This window comes from Talpa occidentalis, unplaced genomic scaffold, assembly GCF_014898055.3.
Source record: "Talpa occidentalis isolate TD23 unplaced genomic scaffold, MPIMG_talOcc4v2.1 talOcc4.7, whole genome shotgun sequence".
NCBI classification, from domain to species: domain Eukaryota; kingdom Metazoa; phylum Chordata; class Mammalia; order Eulipotyphla; family Talpidae; genus Talpa; species Talpa occidentalis.
The window spans coordinates 70,993,595-71,014,575 of NW_023605083.1; the positions used below are offsets into that span (position 1 = coordinate 70,993,595).

Genomic DNA, 20,981 nt, shown 5'->3' on the forward strand with positions numbered 1-20,981 from the left:
CATCAACTTAAAGAAGCCACTGGAGTGGATAAACTGCCTACAAAGAGTATGAAGATGATGGGGCAAAAGGCATGCATATCTGTAGCATACTACATTCCTTCTTGTCCTGTGCATCCACTTCAGTTCCAAAATAGGCTAATGGCTCATTTGTGGCCCCCATGAAGATATGTCCACATCCTGACCCCTGGAGCCTGTGATGTGACCTTATTTGGAAAAAGGATCTTTGCAGATGTAATTAAGTGAATCTAGAGGTTAAGCCATCCTGGGTTATCCTGGAGAAACCTAAATCCAATGACAAATGTCTCTAACAGGGATATCCAGTGGAGAGACACAGAGACAAGAGAGTTCATGAGAAGCCAGTGGCAGAGACTGGAGTAGTACAGCCACAAGCCAAGGGTTGCCTAGAGCCACGAGATGCTAGAAGAGGCCCTAGAAACTTCAGAAGTAGCAGGGCCCTTCACTTCAGACTCTGGCCTCCAAAACTGTGAGAGAATAAATTTCTGTTGTTTTAAGTCACAGAGTTTGTGGCTATTTGTTATGGTAGTTCTAGGAAACTAACAGGAACTGAGGAGGGCCCGAACTAAGGGACAGCCACCAGGTTCCGGGGGGCTTTGATGTGTATGTCTTTGCTTCCAATCCACAACTGGGAAGCAGGACCCCTCACTGTTTGAAAGCCCAGATCACAATGACCAAAGACTTGGCCTTAACCACAGAAAGGTCATGAATCAGCCAGAGGGTGCCCCAGGCAGTTGGCCCCTGGGTACACTCTGTCCCAACCCAGGGAGACTCAGGAAATAAGACTCTGGGAGCTAAAACCTGTTTTAGGGTTTGGCAGATTCCCAGCTGCAAAGACTTAATCCAGGGTCAGAGTCCATATCCCCCACCCAGACCAGAGATAGAGTCACACCCAGAAACAGACAGTGCAAGTAAGAACTTCGTGGAGATTGGCATTTGGAAAATTTGAGAGCTCTAACAGATCTGCATCTAGAGCCAGTTCTGGGCTCAGAAATACTAAGAGAAAGCAGCAGAGATGGTAAGGAGATGTGCGGACATCGAGAGTGCCACGGAGATGTAGGCATAAGATCCTGACTAGGAAAGAGCCTAAAAAGGAAAAAGAAACATATAGAACTTTTGGAAAGAGGGACAATGACACTGGTATTGGAGAATGGTCTCCGGATATGTAGACTCCAGACTCCAGTTAGCATGATGCTTCGTCCTCTGTGCTTCTCATGACATCTTCCACCTCAACTAGATTAGTTACCAATTCCTTCTTGTCCAGGTCTACTGAATTCAAATATTACTGTGTACCTTTACTGGGTCAGGCTCCAAGCAGAGTGCTGACTAAATAGCTAACCAAGATAAGAAGTGACCAACAAGGGGGCACACTAGGTCACATTGCCATGGGTGGCTCTTAATGGCTCCAAAAATGGCAACCTAGATTGCCTGACTGACTACCTGCTAAAGTGAATAGAGGACATCTGCTGTTTGGTTGTGCAGTTTTGGTATACAATCAGAGGGACAGTCACCCTGACAAGGCAGATAATTTGAGGAGCCATAGAAATGTGATGTTGGGCCTCCCTGGTGGCCTAGGGGTTAAGTCTCAGTGCTATCACCTCTATAGCCTGAGATTGATCCCTGGCCAGGGAGCTAACCCACATGGCACAGCAGACCTCTCTGTCTCACCCACTGCTCCCCTCAGCAGTGTATTTCAATAAATATGCCTGCTCTGCTCCCCACTCTGTCTCTGGTGAATCTTCTCACCCCCAGCACCTCTGGCCTACTCCCCAGTTCTTCTACTAAATAATAATAATGAAAAAAGTGATGTCGTGCTCCTGGAATAGTGTGGTTTTACCTGCATGGGTCATTGACAAAGAGTTCCTTGTCTTAAAGTCAATTTGTTTTTTCTTAAGTTCTGGCAAGGTGATCCGCAAGAGAGAAAATGCTCAAAAATGGCTGCTGAATAAAGAACTCAATCAATCGATCAAAGACTGGACCCTGCCCTTGTGGAGCTTACAGTTATTAGGGTAGATAAAAGTCATAAATCACCCTAATAGGAGTTAGATGGTAGGCAAGGTTATTAGGGAGGGCCAGCAAAGGCACCAGAAACCTCTTCCTGTGGTACAGAATTTGGTCGAGTAAGACTTCCTGGAGGCGATGGTTTTTGAGCTGTCTTGAAATATCAAGGGATTTAGAGAATGGAGACGAAAGAACTACTTAGCAGGGCATTGGGTGCACAAGCATTGATCCATCAGAGTGGAAGTTGGCTGAGGTAGTCAAGAGTCTTCACTGTGCCAAGCATTATCTCTTTGGATTCTCTGGATAAGAGATTATGAGATGGTCAGGAGAGACTTCAGGGAAGGCACAGTGGCAGGATTAGAAATATTGCAATATATATATTTTAAAGATTTATTTATTTATGCATATAAGACCTGGGGTGTAGGCCAGAGGTGTGAGGTGGTGAGAGGATTCACCAGACACCTAGTGGGGAGCAGAACAGGTGGGTTGAATGGAATACACTGCTGAGGGGAGCAGCGGGCAAGACAGGAGAGGTCTGCTGCACCATGTCGGTTAGCTCACTGGCCTGGGATTGATCTTGTGCTGCAGTGGCTGGCAATAGCTTCATAGTGCTGAGACTTAACCCCTTGTGCTACCAAGGAAGGCACAGTATATGTTTTTTAATCTATGTAAACATATTGGTGCATACTACTAAATGTGAGCCCTATCACCACCACCGGCTGAGTTCATTCCCCGGCCAGGGAGCTAACCCAAATGGTGCAGCAGACCTCTCCTGTCTTGTCCCTCAGCAGTGCATTTCAGTAGGTCCGCCTGTTCTGCTTCCCACTCTGACTCTGGTGAATCCTCTCATTCCCTGCACCTCTGGCTTTCACCCCAGTTCTTCTACACAAAATAAATTTAAAAAATTTTAAAAATAAAATGAATGTGAGCCCTGGATATGGGTTTTTTGTTTGTTTGTTTTTGTGGGACCCTCGCTGGTGGCCGGGGAACGAACAAGCGCTGCAGAGACTGCGGGCAGCCTTGCAGCTCGCAGCCCAGCTCTCAACTGCTGCACCACCAGGGGAGGCCCTGAGCCCTGTATATGAACAAACCTCCTGAGATGGACACATTCTAGTTAGCCCGGGTCATGGACCTTCCTAGAATGCAGACCACAGACCCGCAAGGGCTGCTCTCTGCTGCAGTGCTTTGGGCTTGCAGCAGTACCTGGAGGGCTGGGGGAGACTCAGTAAATGTTCATTAAATGAACAGACAGAGTGGGAACCCCAAACCCATTCTTGGGGTCCTCTCACTCTTCATCTCCTTGCACCTACTTTCCCCTCTAATTCATGCTCCACACCAGACCTCTACATGATAGAACTGGAGTCTATCATTCCACTCAAAATATTTATTGGCCAGAATACCATTCTCCCCATTGTTTATACGGATTGAACTGCTACTTCATCAATTCTCAGATCGAATTTGCCTACTTCTGTATTACCTTCCGAGGCAGAATTAAACTCTCTCCCCTAAATATTCTTTGAGGAAGTGTTTGCCATCACTTGCTAGCCATTCACCTCATTAGGACAGGAACAGTGTCTTGTTCACTTTGGTGCCTTGAGTCCACAGCCTGGTGTCTTTAGTGCCTGGTAGGTGCTTTGTTGCATCTAAGTGCAAATGGCATTCCAAGCAGCGAGAACTGGATGAACAGAGGTAGTAAAAGACTTGGGGGAAACATGGATTGTTTGATTTAGCAGGAATATGGGGGGGGGGCACTGGTAGATAAGATGAGATGGAAAGTTCTGTTGGGGAGGATTTTTAAGGGACTTGGATGTGGGCTAGATGGAGAAGATGGGCAGATGAAAAGTACTTTGGTAGTGGTGAGAAGCCGAGAAGCCAATTTGAGCAGCAGCCCCTGAGCCCCGTCCCTTGTTTCCTCAGTGGATCCCAGTCCCAGCTTCAGGCCCCACTGTGCAACTGCTGCTGTTACTGCTGGTCCTGTAGCCTGTCCATCCCCAGGACCAGGCCCAGATGCAAGGGACTCCACTCATGGGAGGAGAAGCCAATGAAAAGTAAATTTAGTTTAAACCATCGGAGTCCCCTTCATACATACACTCAGCTTTCCATTCCTACTCAAATTCCCCTCCCAACTGCCCACCCACCCATCCACCCCCAGTAGCTTGCCCTAGCCCTTTATGGACTCCCTAGCTGGGGCAGGGATGTATATATAGGCTGCTTCTCCTCTCAGTCAGAGGATGTGGGGGGCCCCAATTCCCTAGCTCCCCTTCCCTGCCAGGGGCTGGGAAGCAGGCCAAGGCTAGCTGAAGTTGGCTGGTGAGCAGCTGGGAGGTGCCAGGGAGAGTCTGTGTAGCGCCAGGTGGTGCCTTGGGTTCCAGGTTGAGCCTGTGACCCCGATAACCTTCTGCCTGCACATATACCTGCCCCTCACTGCACCCCCATCGCAACTTTGGTGTCAGAAAGGGGGCACAGGGCCAGACAGATCCTCGGGACTTTGGCTCCATTTCTACAAAAGGGCACTTTCTGAGTCAGCCTGCTCCCCTCCAGGCTTGCTCCTCCCCCACCCAGCTCCTGTTTCCAATGCACGTACAGCCCGTACACACCCGTGCACACCGTGCCCCGGAACACCCCACAGTCAGCCACATGGCTCCCCTATGCCCCTGTCTCTTGTTCCCTCTGTGGATCCCGTTTCCAGCTTCAGGTCCTGCTGTGCAACTGCTGCTGTTACTGCTGGTCCTGCAGCCTGTCCATCCTCAGGACCAGGCCCAGACGCAAGGGACTCCGCTCGTGGGAGGAGATTCATCTGGGGAAGATGCTCCTCTGGGCAAGGAGGATCTGCCCAGTGAAGAGGATCCACCCAGACAGGAAGACCCACCTGTACTGAAGACTGAGCCAGGAGAAGAGGACACTCTGAAGATAGAAGATCTACCTACCAAGGCTCCTGGGGACACTCAGGACACCAAGAATAATGCACACAGAGACCACAAAGGTAAGTGGCCACAAGCCCTCTAAATCTAGGCCCCAGGAAGTTTGTGTCCCCCAGCCCCCTTGTAAACCCCAGCCTAAGCTGGGATTATTCAGGGAAGGAGAGGTGCCTGTACTCTGAGAGCAGCCCCCACCGACGCCCCAACTCCCAAAGCAGCCATGCCACTAAGCTCTTCCCCTCTCATAGCTGGGAGGGAGATTGGGTGGCGAGACAAAAAAGGGGCACAGAAGGAGAGGTGAGCAGGAAGAGACAGGAAAGAGAAAGGGGGAACTGGGGAGAAGAGAGTGGAGGAATGTGGAGAGAGAAAACCGAGATGGAGAGAAGTAACAGTGAGCAGGGTTCAGAGGGAGAGCCGGCAGGGCTTGTAGAGATGAACTGTCTCCAGCCTACAGATGAGAACAGATTTGGGTCCAGGAAAACGGCAGGGAGGGGGGCCTGGCATCTTAACTCCCAAGCCAGGAGCTTTGGGAAAGGAGTGGGAGACCAGGAGGGAAAGAGGCTGAGTGGCTGGGAGGGGAGGGCTGTGAAGGGGGGGGGGAGGGAAGGAAAGGTGCGCAGTCATTTGGGACCAGGGAGTGAGTCCCAGCCCACCCCAGCCCTTTACAGACCGTAAGACAGGGCTTGCAAACTGGTAGCTCAGAGGTGGGTGGTACTTTTGTGAGGGCAAGCTGTAATCTATTGTGCTTTCCACCTGGCCAGCCTCAGGCATTCTGTTACTTGCTGTGCCCCTGTAAGGCGTCTGAGTTTGAGAACCCCTGCCAGTGAGGGGAGGGCATCTCTTTTGGCCACTGGGGAAGGGCAGGACTGGAAGACTGATCTCTGCATCCTCATTTATACAGGGGGTGACCACAGTCACTGGCGCTATGGAGGTGAGAAACCCACCCCTGCACACACCCCATCTGGGCACCCAGCTGTTTTGGCATACCCCCCAATCATGCCCGAACTCGGGTCCTTGGTCAGCTGCCCAACGCATCCACGTGGGCCAGTCTCGGACACCAGCGGCTGCCAGTCTCTGTTCACAGTCCAGATTTCTACTTCCTGCCCCAAGCCTCCTGACTCCACCCTCTCCCTTCTTCTGCCCCGCTTCTCTCAAAGTTCTTGATCTTGTCACCAGACTTGCCTGCCCCTCCTCTCCCACCCCAGGCGGCCCGTCCTGGTCCCAGGTGTCGGCAGACTGCGCTGGGCGCTTCCAGTCCCCCGTGGATATCCGCCCCGAGCTCGCCGCCTACTGTCCCGCCCTGCGACCTCCGGAGCTCCTGGGCTTCGAGCTCCCGCCTCTCCCAGAGCTACGTCTGCGCAACAATGGCCACACTGGTGAGGGGTCTCCGGGCAGAGCCTCAGAGGAGGTGGTGGGCGGCCTGGGGTTGTGGGATGGTGCTGGGGTTTGGCTGGTCCCCGTGGCGGGCGAGGTGGGGCCGGCTCACCTGCCTCTCCCACCTCAGTGCAGCTGACTCTGCCTCCCGGGCTGGAGATGGCCCTGGGTCCTGGGCGGGAGTACCGAGCCCTGCAATTGCATCTGCACTGGGGATCTGCCGACCACCCGGGCTCAGAGCACACGGTTGGTGGCCACCGCTTCCCTGCCGAGGTGAGCACCCAACTGTCTGCAGAGGGATGAAGAGGAGGGAGGGTCTGGGGAACTTGCCCACTCCTTCTCTCCTTACTCTCTAGATCCATGTGGTTCACCTCAGCACTGCATTTAGCAAAGTTGAGGAGGCCTTGGGGCGCCCTGGGGGCATAGCTGTGTTCTCCGCCTTTCTGCAGGTATCAGCCCTAGACAGCCCCCCACTCCTTGCTTCCCTCCCTGGGCTCAGGGTATCTTTCGGGCAGAAACCCCATGCCAGCATCCCTGTGATGCCTGGCTATCATCCTCATTCACTCGTTCTTTTTTTTTTTTTTTAAGATTTATTTATTTATGCATACAAGAACTGGGGTACAGGCCAGAGGGGTGTGTGTGTGTGTGTGTGTGTGTGTGTGTGTGTGTGTGTGCGTATTCACCAGAGACAGAGTGGGGAACAGAACAGACAGACTGACTGAAATACACCGCTGAGGGGAGCAGCCAGTGAGTCAGGAGGGGTCTGCTGAACCATGTGGTTCACCTCCCTGGCCAGGAATTGAATTTGTGCTGTAGTGGCTGCAGATAGCTTCATAGTGCTGTGTCTTAACCCCTTGCACCACCAAGGAGTCCCCACTCATTCTTTTTTTTTTTTTTTTTCATTCACACCTACTGGGAGCCAGGCACTGAACCACAAAAGGAATTTCAAAACTGAGTCCTTTTCCTAAGGAACCCACAGTCAGTGGGGGAAATTGACACAACATACATTTGCAGAGGACACTGTAAAAGAGGGGATCAGGGAAGGCTTCACGGAGGGGGTGAAACTTGAGGGTTTCTCTAGTGGGAACACAAAGATCTTCCATGCCCAGCTGATAGTACCTGCAAAGACCAAGAATATGGCCTATTCAGGGAATGGCAGGTGGAATAGACCAGATTCAGGGAAAGTAATTTCTCTAATACTTCCCCGTTGTGAAATGCAATAAAGTTTAAAGAAATGTTTTATAAACTTTTTGGACCAGTAATGATGAAAGCTACATGTGCGATGATTATAGGCTAGTAAAATGGAAGGATCTAAGATACTTTCCAGGTCCCTAACTGACTCCTTCATGCCAGCCTCACGGCACAAAGTTCAGGAGGAGTGCCCCAGAAATAGCATATCCTTGCTCCAAAAGTCAAACAGATGGATTACTAAGGTGCATGCAGAAGAAATATATATATATACAAAGTTGTTATGGTTTTCCGAATATAAAGGCAGGGACTAGTTAGGCTGGAAAAGTTGGTTGGATCCAGGCTATTGAGAACCTTGGATCCTAGTCAAGTGTTCCATTTTCATCCTGCTCCTCCAATTTGCCATTGAAAACCAGTCCACCATGCTTATTAGGTTAGTTTGTAAAATAAGAGTAAGTTGACTTTGAATATATTAAGTTCTGTGTTGCCCCAGCATTCTCAGAGCTGAGGAATGGGGTAGGGCCTCGTGAACCTCACCTCACCTTCAGGCCTGCAGCCATAACCCCTGGACATATGTCTTAACCTGTCTTGTGCTGTTATTTCCTAGGAGGGCCCAGAGGAAAATAGCGCTTATGAGATTTTGCTGTCACATTTGCAAGAAATCGCAGAGGAAGGTTAGTGTGTTGCTGTAGTCACTGCCCCAAGGGAGCCTCAGGTCTGGGAGTGGAGCTGAACACCCTTGAGGAAGGGTTTGATGTGTGAACTGGTTGACTGTGATCTTGATAATAAAGAGGGAACCTATTAAAAGAGATAAATAGGCAAAAGCAAACCCTGCTAAATAAGACTTGGGGGTGGAACGGGGGCAGAATGGGCATAGGAAGTCAAGAGGTATAAACTTCCAGTGAGAAAATGAATAAGTCATCAGGTGTAATATTCAGCATGGTCATTGTATATTTGAAAGTTGCAAGGGAACTAGATTTTTTTTTAAGATTTATTTATTTATGCATACATGAACTGGGGTATAGGCCAGAGGTACAGGGGGTGAGAGGATTCACCAGAGACAGAGTGGGGAGAACAGGTGGACTGACTGAAATACACTGCTGAGAGGAGAAGGGGGCAAGACAGGAGAGGTCTCCTGGGCCATGTGGGTAGCTCTCTGGCCAGCCGGGGATCAGATTGGTGCTGCAGTGGCTGCAGATAGCTTCATAGTGCTGTGCTTAACCCCTTGTGCCACCAGGGAGGCCCAGGGACTAGATCTTTTTTTTTTTTTAAAGATTTATTTATTTATTTATTTATACAAGCACTGGGTACAGTCAGAAGCACAGGAGGGTGAGAGAATTCACCAGAGCCAGAGCCAGAGCCAGAGCAAGGAGCAGAACAGGCAGACTGACGAAATACACTGCTGAGGGGAGCAGTGGGCACAGCAGGAGAGGTCTGCGCACCATGTGGGGCCCTCACCGGTGGCTGGGGATCGAACCAGCGCTGCAGAGGCTGCGGGCAGCTTCGCAGCCCAGCGCTCAACCGCTGCGCCACCAGGGGAGGCCCTCAGGGACTAGATCTTAAAAGTCCTCATCACAAGAAAAAAATTGTAACTATGAGGGTGGATATGAATGAGGCTTACAATCTATACAAATATCAAACCATTATGTTGCATACCTGAAACTAATATAACATTTTGTGTCAATTATACATCAATAAAGAACATTTTAATAAGAAAGTAAGACCAAAAAATAGTTTGTAACTTCAGGAATGAATCTGGAGAGCTAAAAATTTTCTGAGAACCGTATTTCTCTTTCATAAACATCAAATATTTAAAATTTGTAAATCTTTTTATTGGAACTCTTTCTTACTCTGGGTCATTTTAAGTTTCATTAGTTCCACTAGACCTTAGGTTTTGCTAGACCTACAGCTTTTGAGTTTTTGTGTTATAATTAAAACACATATTTAGTTTTGAGTTATTGTTTATAGTTTGTTTTAAAGATTTATTTATTTATTTATTTATTTATTTATACAAGAACTGGGGTACAGGCCAGAGGTGTTGGGGGGTGGGGTGGTGAGAGGATTCACCAGAGACAGAATGGGGAACAGAACAGGCAGATTGATTGAAGTACACTGCTGAGGGGAGCAGCGGGTGAGTCAGGAGAGGTCTGCTGCGCCATGTGGATAGCTCCCTGGCCAGCCAGCAATCGAACTCATGCTGCAGTGGCTGCGGATAGCTTCATAGGTTGCGTCTTAACCCCTTCCGCCACCAGAGAGGCCCTATTGTTTATAGTTTTAAGTATTTACTGACAAGTTTTCAGCTCATTTTGATTCACTCTGGGATTAAATCTGAGGTCCAGCATGTTATCACAGTGGAAAGTAAAAGTGAAGACTCAGAGGGAGGGCCTACGGGGCTCTTCTTGCACCCTGGGAAGCCCTTTACTCTTCGCTCCTCTGAGTTATGTCTGTGCTGAGTTAAGGAAAGGGTACATTTGGTGAAACAATGGTCTCAGAGAGGTGAGTCAATATGGCTTCTGAAAGGTGAAACTGTACTGTACCCCCAAAGTTCCCAGGGTCGGGTGGGGAAATCCAGCCGGGACTCCAGCACACACCCTCTCCACAGATTCCGAGACGTGGGTCCCAGGACTGGACATATCTGCACTGCTACCCTCTGACCTCAGGCGCTACTTCCGATATGAGGGGTCTCTGACCACACCCCCTTGTTCCCAGGGGGTCATCTGGACTGTGTTCAACCAGACAGTGAGGCTGAGTGCTAAGCAGGTAGAACTGCAGTGTGATGGTGACATAGGGATATGAGGGGTATACGATGAGGTGGGAAAGAGGAGGCATAAAAAGATCAAAGGCTGGGTAGGGATGAGGGGGACATAGAGGTTGAGTCTTCTAGTGCTGGTTGTGATAGGTCTGGGAACCTTTTGCTTCCTGGTCATGAGCTCATCCCCTGTCCTGTCTGCTGATCTCCCTAGCTCCATACCCTTTCTTCCTCCCTGTGGGGACCTGATGACTCTCGGCTACAGCTGAACTTCCGGCCTGCACAGCCTTTGAATGGGCGAGTGATCGAGGCCTCTTTTCCTGCTGAAGTGGACAGAACCTCTAGGACTGTTGAGTCAGGTGTGGCTTCGTCTGGTGTCCCACATTGCCACATTGCCCTAGTCAAACTGTGTCTGTCACTGGTGGCCACAGCCCTGGCTCTAATGTCTCCTTTTTCTCTTTAGTCCACCTGAACTCCTCCTGCCTTGCTGCTGGTGAGTTTTGCTCCTCCTTTCCCCTGAGGCTGGGGGACACCCCTTTCATCCATTTAGCCCTAGGGGCTAGTGGGAAATACCTCTGCTTTCTCTCCTCTGCAAACTTCGAACCCCAATAGGACAGTGTCAAGTCAAGGTGGAGGGCTCCCCGGGGGACAAGAGTTGACATGATGAAGTTCCAGAAATCCCTTAGCATCCTCTTTTCCAAACAACCTCTTTTACTCCATGTTTAGGCAGGAAAAATGTGCTTACTTTGCCCTTCTTGTGAGTTCACCCACATCCCCTTCTGGCTTCTTCTGGATTCTGAGCCACCGAGGGCAGCTGGAGACCTTGGGGTGGAGGCATACATTAAACAGGTTTTCAGGGAACCCTACTGGCCCCTCTTCACCTTGAGGCGATTTTCCCTCTCCCTGCAGGTGACATCCTTGCCGTGGTTTTTGGCCTTCTCTTTGCTGTCACTAGCATCCTCTTCCTTGTACAAATGAGAAGGCAGCAAAGGTATGAGCTGTGCTAACCCCTCCCTCGGGTGCAGTCCTCACCTTTTCATGCAAGTGCCTGCAAATGAGCTCAGCACCCGCAAGCTTTCTGACTAGGCTTCTTTGTTGTACAGAAGATTCCAAAGCGGGACCAAAGGGAGTGCCAGCTACCACCCAGCGGAAGTCACTGAAACAGCCGCCTAGAGGGCTGCAACCTGGAGAATGTGCAGAGAAGCAGCCAGAGGATTCTGAGGGGCAGCTAGAGACATTGTCTTACCCCTTATACCACTTTCTTTTTAACCTCCAAAGATTTTTTTAAATAAATGTTTCTAATAAAAATATGGAACACATCTTTTTTTTCCAAGTCAGGATTCTGTATTCATTTGCTGTAACAGATTACCACAAACTTAATGGTGACACAAATTTATCTCTGGCCTCCAGAAATCCAAAATGAATTTTTTTTTTAAAGATTTATTTATGTGAAGAACTGGGGTATAGGCCAGAGGTATGGGGGTGAGATGAGTCACCAGAGACAGAGTGGGGAGCAGAACAGGCAGATCTCTGAAATACACTGCTGAGGAGAGCAGCAGGCGAGACAGGTCTGCTGCACCATGTGGGTCAGCTCCCTGGCTGGGGATCCATCTCATGCTGTGCAGTGGCTTGATAGCTTCATAGTGTTGAGACTTAACCCCTTGTGCCACCAGGGAGGCCCCCAAAATGAATCTTAAAGACTCAAAGTCAAGATGTGGGCAGGGTTAGCTGCTTCTCAGTGCTCTGAGGGAAGAATGTTTCCTTATCTTTTTCAGCTTCTAAAAGCCAAGCATTCCTTGGTTTGTGGCCCCCTCCTCACATCACTCCAGCCTATTGCTTTCGCTCTCATATCTTCTACTACTGTTTTTGATCTTCTTGTATCCCCCTGGTGATTATGTTGGGTAAACACAATGGCAGCAAAACTTCAGTTTAACCACAGGCCCGTTTCCCCTGTAAAGCAATGTCTCAGATTAGGGTGTGGACATCTTATCTACCACATATGTTATCAGGAAGGAGTCAGAAATGACTGACATTGTTGGAAGGGCCGTGTGCTTGTGTATGTGCGTGCATGTGCACCGTACACACGTCACACTGTACGTCTTAGGCAGGTTTAGCCTCTAGGCCTCAGATCACATGGAAGCTTTTGGACTTTCACCTGGTTTGAGTCAAATCTGTGTAGCATCTTGCAGTTTTGCCTTAAGGGTGTACCATCTGGCCCAGGCACATGGAGACAGCAGTTCCCCTGCCCTGCAGGGAGTAAGGGCAGCTCTGCTTCCCACAGGCAAGTCACAACTCCTCAGCAAGCCGATTGAAAAGGAAATAATTGCAGAGCATAGTCCAACGCCCTCCTCATTCAAGGGTCCTTCCAACTCCACTGCTCTCAGGCAAGCTCCCAGCTTTCTCTACTTTGAAAACTATTAGCCTCCCCCCACCCCACCCCCAAAAAAAATGCTCAAAAGGATCCTGTGACACCAGTAACATCAGTTTTATTAGGTTGGGGTGGCAACTCTAGACTGGCCAGGGGTGGGCCAGCCCTCACATGTTGTTGAGTTCCAGCAGGGTCTGGTCGAGGGTCTGGTGAATCTCCACATTCTCCTCCTTGGCACTGGCCAAGGTCTCTGTGAGGGAAGCAGCATGTGAGGAAGAGGGAGACCCAAGGGAAGGGAACACAGGAGACATGGACTGGGGTTCGGGGACAGATATGGGATGGGTTGGAGGCACAGGAAGACACAGCATTCAGGGACCTGAGGGGCCAGTGGCAGGACAAGGGATGGGTTGACCGGGACGAGGGAACTAGGACAGACATGGATGCCTTACATTCCTTACATGGTGGGGGATTTCAGAGTCATGGAGGTGGGGTGGGAAGGCCTGAGTCATAAACCAATTTACTCTCTTCTCTAAAGGTCTGAGAGAGTTGAAAATAGAAGGAAAGACAAAGACTGAGCCAGGTAGGGGAGGCCAGACTGACAGACTTGAGGCAAGAAACAGACCTGCTGTGAAAGCCCCTCGTTGCTGGAATCCATTTTTCCAAACTTCATCCCTGACCTTTCACAAGATTCTTGCCCCTGCCCTGCACCTCCTCACCCCACTGCCCTCAGTCATTCCTTTAGCTCCTAGAACCCCAGCTGAGTGGTCTGAGGTCAGTGACAGTGCTGGGTCTGCAGCAGCACATCTCAGGGGTACTGGAGGCTCATGGTGATGGGGACAAATGCCCACGTGCAGCAGTCAGTGGTATAAGGGTAAGAAAGTGGTATAAGGGGTAAGACAATATCTGCCATGTGCAGAGTGGCAGGCGGGGAGTGCCTGTGCAGAGGGGCTTTTGGTATGGGCCACCATGGCTTGTGGGAGGGCTCAGGCAAGGGAGTGACAAGATTGGGGGTGTATTTAACAGCCAGGGTGATAGCAGTGAACCAGTGCTGGCGGGGAGGTGGGGGTGCTGATGGCAGTGCTCTCTGGAGGGCAGGAAAACAGCATAGAGACCAAGTTGAGTTTATTAAGCAGCAGAGAGGTAGAGACTGGGGGTTGAGGGTTGGGGAGATGATGGAGAGAAGAATAAAGCAAGTGCCAGGATAGGTGGCAGGCGTGACGGGGCTCTCCCAGGCCGCGCCCAGTCTGGCTGTGCAATGTTGGCAATTTTTGCTCCTCCTGCCCACGCCCATCCCCATGGAGAGAATGGGAAGGAGAGGAGAGACGGCCGCCCAGGGGCCACACTGCTTGGGGCTCAGAGAGAGGTAATGTCGTTGAGTGCGTTGTCCAGCTCCTCACTGATGGCTTTGTACTTCATCTTCTGTGCATAGACTTCATCTGGGGGTCCAGGTGAGGGGGTGGGTGGGAGTGTGGGAGAGGGAGTGGAGGGAAAAGTGGAAAGGGAGGAGAGAGGGTGATGGAAAAAGAGAACGAGAATCAGAGCGAGGTGGGCAAAGATAAAGTGCGGGAGAGAGGCTAGAGAACAGGCTGACAGCCACTGGGGCTACCTTGTCCCCTCTTGGTACCCCTGCCTTTTTTTCTCCTTCTCTGTACCCCAAACTGGTTCCTCCCCAGGGATCTGGGGGCACAGTGCTTTGGATAAGCAGGAGTGCTTGCTTCCAGAGGAGGTGCTCAAGCCAGAAAGGTCTAAAGTACTGGGCCTCCCTGGTGGCGCAAGGGGTTAAGACCCAACCAATGAAGCTATCTGCAGCCACTGCAGCACGAGTTCCATCCCCGGGCAGGGAGGTGACCCACATGGCGCAGCAGGCCTCTCCTGACTCGCCCGCTGCTCCCCTCAGCAGGGCATTTCAGTCAATCTGCCTGTTCTGTTCCCCACTCTGGTGAATCCTCTCACTCCCCGCCCCAACACCTCTGGCCTATACCCTAGTTCTTGTATCTAAAGTGCTAAGGCTGGGCCAATGAGGCTTGCTTGAGAAGGCTGGTGTAGAGGCGAGCGAAGTTGTCATTATGAAAGTGAAAGTATCAGCGAATCGAAGGGAAAGACAGTTTCAGGCACAAGGTTACTGACAACATGAGAAATAACAGCCATAGACTAGCAAACATCTGGCTGTTTTCACTGAATTTAGCTTAAATTAGTATTTCCTATTAATGTGGTCACTAAAACCTAGATAGTAAACGCAGCTGCTGCCTGTTTAATAAAGAAGTCTCATGATGCTGCTCTGCTGGGCTGCACTTGGAGACAGAGCTATCCAGATCAAGATCAGGACCGCTGCAAGTGTGGCCGAGGACAGCAGCACCAGCGATACCTCAGAGCGGAGCATGAGACACACAGGTCCTCCAGCCAAGGCAGCCACCATGCTGGGTAGGCCCACGGACCTGGCATCTACTCTCCTGTACTCTCAAGTCTGAGAAGCACTCAATCATGTGCTGCATCTACCTGAACGGCACGCACAGACCCCCTGAATTTGTGGAGTTCTAGGTTGTCCAGTCCTAATTTGTGGATGGCAAATGAAAGAGATGGGAAGGGACAGCAGGCCAGTCAGGGACCTATTTTAAAAGGCCTGGGGAGATAGGGTATTCCTTTTACCTTCCAGGTCATCAATGGTTTTCTCCAACTTTGCCACAGACCTTTCAGCAAACTCTGCTCGGGTCTCAGCCTATTTGTGAAGGCGAGATGGGGAAATGACAAAAAGTTAGGTCCCCCAGACTATCGCTTGCCCCAACCATGTCTTCCATCCCTATGCCCCAATTCCTTGCCATGGGTAGTCTCTGGGGAGGAATGCGGGGTAGGCGGGGGGAACTTAAGGGAAGGGAGGGGTCTGGAAGGATTCTCACCTCCTTTAGTTTCTCCTCTAGCAGTTTGATCTCCTCTTCAAATTTATCTTCTTTGGTGGAATACTTTTAGGGATATACACATGCCATCAGTGGTTTGCCCCCACAAATCCTTCATTTCTTCAAAGTCCCACAGGCTCCTCATGATCTTGTCACCATCAAACACCCAGCCCTCCCTATCTGGCCCACTGCTGCCCTCCCCTGCAGGACCCCATCCTCACTGCCCTTCTGCCCCCCTCTACCTTGTCCGCTTTGGCTTCCAGGGATTTCAAGTTGTTGGTAACAATTTTCAGCTCCTCCTCTAGGTCCCCACATTTACTGCAGGGGGTGTGTGGCAGGGTGAGGTGTGAGGGCACAGTGGGGTGAGTCAGTGGAGATGGCACAGTGGGGGAGGGTGGAGGAGAGAAGAGAAAAGCAAAAGTTGTGAGAGTGACAGCAGGCAGAGCTCCAGGCCCTACCCAACGCCCAGCAGGTGAGAGAGCAGCCTGAGATGGAGGAAAAGGTGAGCTGAGAAAAGGTGCCATTGCCCAGAAAGGTCTAGAGAGGTCACTACCTCCTCCTCTGAGGCTATCAGGGACTTGAGGGCTTGGTCCATGGTTCGAAGTTCCTCCTCCAGCTGCCTGGCTCGGCTGGGGGCAGCGGGTAATGGTCAGAGGATGCCCCTGCGACCCCCAGCTTGGGAATCTGCATTCCCACTGTGTGAGAGTGTCCCACAGCCACGGGCTCAGGTGGAGTGTCACCTGCCATCCTGGGTGTCCTTACCTCTCAGCCACCTCAGCTCTCTCTTCTGAGCGCTCCAGCTCTCCTTCCAGGATCACCAGCTTCCTGGCCACCTAAGGGACGTGGAAAGAAAAGAGTAGGCATATGGTGGGTGACTGGGGGTGTCTGGGACTTGGGAGTGATTAGGAAGTGGAATGGGGCTGTCACCTCTTCATATTTGCGGTCTGAATCCTCGGCAATATGTTTGGCCTCCTTCAGCTGCATCTCCTGCAGTTCCATCTTTTCCTCATCCTTCATGGCTCGGTTTTCAATGACCTTCATGCCTCTGAGAGGCAAGGAGAGGGGCCGGATCAGGACCGGCAGAGACACACTCCCCACCCGCTCCCCAGGGCCCCCCTGCAGATCACTCTGCCTACCTCTCACTCTCATCTGCAGCTTTCTCAGCCTCTTCCAGCTTTTGTAGGGCTGTGGCCAAACGCTCTTGCGCCCGGTCCAACTCTTCCTCTACCAGCTGGATGCGGCGGTTCAAGGAAGCCACATCTGCCTCGGCCTGTGTGTCAAAGGTCAGAGATCAGAAAAGCTAGGTCTACCTTGGAGGAGGATCAGAGAGATTCCAGAGGATGGTAAGATTCTTGTCAGAAGGAACTTAGGCTTCCTGGTTTTCAGACTTCCAATCTACTTTTCCCTAACCTGCTCAGATAATGTGCTCCAGTCAAACATGTATCCTTGGCAAGGCCGCCTCCAGGGGGCCTCTTCTGGCTCTGTGCATAATGTCCTGATGGCTATTGGCATGCAGGGCCCTCTTGTCTCCCCTAAGAGCACCCGGAGTGCTGCGACTGCGGCTAAGGAAGCCCTGACCACCCTACAATAGAACCTGGATCAGGTAAAGGGTGCTGAAGAATCAGGCCAACAGGACCTCAAGGCTGCTGAAAACTGCCAATCAGAGTCGAGCTGCACGGCACCACCAGCTGCCAGGCCTAGTGGTCTATAAGGGACGTCCACATGGGCTTCCTGCCAAGGCCGGCATGCACAGGGGCTGTAGAGGGCCCGTGTGAGTGACTGATACTCAGCTCCTGACTCTGCAATATAGAGGCAAAGCCATGGAGGCTTGAGAGAAGGTCCATGTAAAGTGATGATACCTTGAGAAAAAGAGGGCAGACCGAGAGCCCTGATAAAGGAAAAGGAGGGAAACAATGCTGTTTGGCAACAGCATTATCTCTGAGTCAGGACGCCTTCTCTGAGTCATGATTCAGCTACTCAACACCTGTGTGACCTTGGGCAACTTATTTAGTCTCTCTGAGCCTCATTTTCCACCTTTTGAAATCAGAGTCACAATAGCTGTTTGGAGATCATGCAGCGCTTCTAATACTCATTCAACCAACCATTGGGAGGCTTATAAGATTGAGCAGCTCTCTAGCTCCGTGCGAGATCCACAGAATCGAGATTTCCAAGGCAGGGGCTTGGACATTCTTTGATCTCCTTTCTTTTTTAAATGTTTCCAAGTAATTCTGATAAGACAAGTTTGGGAAATAGTAAAATACCATTGCAAAGAGCACATGCTGGCAGAGGCCGCACTCTATAAACATTAAGTTATCCCTGACTCTTCCTAAAAGACAAAGACATAGAGATCCTGAGATTTAAGGAAGGTGAAGGGGAGAAGGGAAGAGATGGGCAGCAGCCCTAGGGCGGAGGGGGTACAGCACAGGTCCTGGGCAGAGGAAACACAACACTATACGTAGAAAGTGGATCACAGCTTGTCCCCCAGGTGCTGAAGGCCACCTAGAGTGACAAGAGCCCGCTGTGGGCATAGGTCAGGATGACTCAGTGTGGAAGGATTCTGGGGACAGGACTGAGATTGGGAAGTAAGCCTCTGGAAGACTACCCTAGAGGGAGATGAGACTATAGAAGGAAAGCTCTCGGCGTGGTGGGGGAATGACGAATGACTGGGTGATCTGGGAAACCCTGGGGTCTTCATCAGTGAACTCATGTTTGCCATTTTCTGCTTCTTGAGCGCTTCCTGTTATGGATGCTGCTCTCTAACCATAGGACAGGCACTACTGTCCCCAATGGACAAACAGAAAGCAAGAAAGAAGAGGGAAACTGAGGCACTGTGTAAGTTAAGTGCTGCGTTCAAGGTCACAGTAAGTTTCAGCAGTGTTTCCTAGCTACTCCTGGCACTGCTGCCTTGCTCCCCCAGCTCTGTCCTGTCTACCCCTCCTCCCTTCCACCCCCCACCCAGCTCCTTGGGTTTCCAGTTTGCCTCCAGCTGCACTGGGTCTTGGTTATTTATAGAGTGTCAGATGCCCAGGGTCGTCTTCACTAGCAGCTGCAGGTCAGCTCCCTCCCAAGCGCCAGGGCTGATGGAGAACCAAAACCAAAGACTGAAGGTCAGAGAAACTAACCTTGGTGGGGGCGGGGGGGGGGGGGTGTTGGGGAATGTGAGTAAAGGTCAACATTAACAAGTAGTAACATCATTTCTGATGTTTAGACCAGGGTTTATGCTAATCCTCCCATAGACCCAACCAAAGGCTCATCTTAAAACAATCCTGGAGGAAGACAAATGGGGACATTGAGGCAGAGAATGGAGAAAGTGCCATGTCCAAAACCATTCAGCCATTCTTCTACCTCAAGTTGGAGGTTGGGAATGGCAGGAAGTAGAAAGGTCTGTTTCGGGGGTGTGGGGGGTGGGCAGAAAATTCTGAGTAAGCAGAATCTGCCAAGGTGGTTGCTTTGGCATTTGTGCCCTGTCCCGTCCTGTGGCCTGGCATGCTCTTGAGACTGACAGCTTAATGAGAGCAAAGGAGAGTTTGTGAGAACCTGAGCTGGGGCCCCAGTACACCAAAGGGCTGCTGAAGGCAGAGGTCAAGGCCAGGGAATTTCTAATGACCATGCAGAAGTGTAACTGACCCAGGGCCCATCGCTGGATTCCTTCCTCCTGTCCAACAGTACCTCACACCCATACCCCACACCCCACAAATGTAGCCGTAGTCTCCTTTCCATGTTCAGCTAGAGGATTGAGGCGTAGGGTAAATTCTTGTGCCATCCGCCCCCACGGTGACTCATTGCTTGATCACTGTATATTCTAAGAGCTGGAACCAAACAGAATTGAGGACTATATACTTTGGGGGAAGTGGTAGGTGCTTTTGATTTACCCACTGCCTTGGATTATTTGTGCAGGGCTGCCCTAACCCAGGTTCTTGAGAGGAAACCAATTCTGGACTAGCACTGGGGAGACTGAGGTCCCCTTTTCCTTTTATCCACATGGTCAGGAGGCCTCCCAGTGCACTAACTCTTCCACCATTTTCCAAGTTCTCACTCACGTCAGTGGCCTTCTTCTCGGCCTGCTCCAGTTTCTCCTGGGCATCCTTCACCGACTCAGAATACTTCTCCACTTCATCCTCAGTCCCCTTCAGCTTTTTCTGGAGGGCCTGTTGCTCTTCCTCCAGCTGTGAAAGAGAGGGTGCTGTCAGCCAGGTCACAGGGCCCAGGAAGGAGACAGGGGTGTGTGTGAGGAGGTACTAAGAGATCTTTGGAGGCTGTCAGGGAAGAAGAGGAATAGGCAATGGAACAGTGCAGCCAGGAGTGTTGGGGGGACATGGTGAAGATACAGAAAAGCTTCTGGCTCCAGGGAGCAGGGGACTGGGGCTCCCCAGGTTATGGTGGATGTGATGAAGCATGTCTTTGGTTAGAGCCCTGGGTGGAATTGTAAAAGCCCAGGTCCCATATGGGATAGGAGAGTCCCAGACAGCAGGCCCAAGGCAGGGGGCACAGAACAAGGCCTACACCGCCCTGTTAGGGGAGTGTTTACAGGAGAGGGCCCCCACCTGCTTGCAGCGGTCCTCAGCCTGCTTCTTGTCGGCCTCGGCCTGCTCGGCGCGGTCGATGGCATTCTCCTTGTCCAGCTTTAGCATCTGCATCTTCTTCTTGATGGCGTCCATGGCTGCGGTGGGGGGCGGGTCGACCGGCGAGCGGTGCGGACGGGGCGAACTGGACTGTCTGCTCGGACTGGGCGCACGGGAGGCGGGAGTGGCGGGCCAGGAAGGGCTGGGATGTCCCGGCCGCGCGGGCGCCTAAAAGGCGGGGAGCTGTCGGGCGGAGCCGGGGGCCGGGACCCTCCCCCACCGCAGTTCAAACCTTGTAGGGGCAGAAGCACAGCCTGGCCTGGAGGCGCGGTCGCCCCCTGCGCCCACCCCCTCGGGACCGCCCCCTCGCAGCTCCGCCCCTCATCCACCTCCCCCTCCCCCAGCCGTCGGAAGGAAGAGTAAATGGGACTGTGGGCTGCAAACACCTAGTCCCGGGGAGGGAGCAGGAGAGGACCCTCGAGCTGGGGGCTGCTTGCTTTCTCTCTGAGTGACAGCTCGGCCCGGTGGCAGCTGCGGCTGGGGCCCCTGGGGCTATTTCGGGGCGTGAGCTCACGGCAGCTGCCCACGAGTAGAGATGCCTTCCCACCCCCCCCACCCCCTCAGCTGCTGCTGCCGCTGCCCTTAATTTAGAAGTTTCCTGCAAATCCCCCCGGATTAAATGTCTCTTGGGAGGCGGGGCTCCTCTGCAATTCTAGTGCCTCAGTTTACCCCGGGTTTATGGTACAGACGTGTAGTAGCAGCGGAGCGTCACTAGGGACTGGCGGAGACCGAGACGGGAGGGGAGCCCCGAGTCGGGGTCTCCGCGTGGATGCAGTCGTTGCGCGGCCCCCGGGGGCGGGCGTGACCTCGCTTCCCCTCGCTTCTCCCTCCAGCCCCGGCCGCGGCGGCCAGGCC

At 51.7% G+C, this 20,981-nt stretch overlaps 2 protein-coding genes across 8 annotated transcripts; one reads left to right on the forward strand and one right to left on the reverse strand.

Moving 5' to 3' along the window:
- The first annotated feature begins 4,416 nt into the window (after positions 1-4,416).
- CA9 (carbonic anhydrase 9) lies at positions 4,417-11,546 on the forward strand. Of its 4 annotated transcripts, none has more exons than XM_037492480.2 (11): positions 4,417-4,999; positions 5,836-5,865; positions 6,140-6,310; positions 6,439-6,581; positions 6,665-6,757; positions 8,104-8,170; positions 10,099-10,256; positions 10,460-10,604; positions 10,709-10,738; positions 11,155-11,236; positions 11,352-11,546. In XM_037492480.2, the coding sequence occupies exons 1-11, from the start codon at positions 4,591-4,593 to the stop codon at positions 11,416-11,418; spliced, it is 1,395 nt and encodes a 464-aa protein (XP_037348377.1). In that variant the 5' UTR covers positions 4,417-4,590; the 3' UTR covers positions 11,419-11,546. The 4 variants fall into 4 exon arrangements, with proteins under 4 accessions (XP_037348377.1, XP_037348376.1, XP_037348379.1 ...); XM_037492479.2 differs by having other exon boundaries at positions 4,418-4,999; positions 11,349-11,546; XM_037492482.2 differs by lacking the exon at positions 6,665-6,757 and having other exon boundaries at positions 4,418-4,999; positions 11,349-11,546.
- A 1,172-nt stretch (positions 11,547-12,718) lies between these two features.
- TPM2 (tropomyosin 2) lies at positions 12,719-20,401 on the reverse strand. 4 transcript variants are annotated; one of them, XM_037493527.2, is made up of 9 exons: positions 20,049-20,401; positions 19,545-19,670; positions 16,641-16,774; positions 16,432-16,549; positions 16,267-16,337; positions 16,058-16,133; positions 15,508-15,570; positions 15,260-15,329; positions 12,719-12,863 (listed from the first exon to the last, which is right to left on the reverse strand). In XM_037493527.2, exons 1-9 carry the CDS (start codon positions 20,160-20,162, stop codon positions 12,781-12,783), a joined length of 855 nt encoding a protein of 284 aa, XP_037349424.1. In that variant the 5' UTR covers positions 20,163-20,401; the 3' UTR covers positions 12,719-12,780. The 4 variants fall into 4 exon arrangements, with proteins under 4 accessions (XP_037349424.1, XP_037349426.1, XP_037349427.1 ...); XM_037493529.2 differs by lacking the exon at positions 16,058-16,133 and adding an exon at positions 15,747-15,822 and having other exon boundaries at positions 20,049-20,298; XM_037493530.2 differs by lacking the exons at positions 12,719-12,863; positions 16,058-16,133 and adding exons at positions 12,870-14,049; positions 15,747-15,822 and having other exon boundaries at positions 20,049-20,305.
- Between the last annotated feature and the right edge of the window lie 580 nt (positions 20,402-20,981).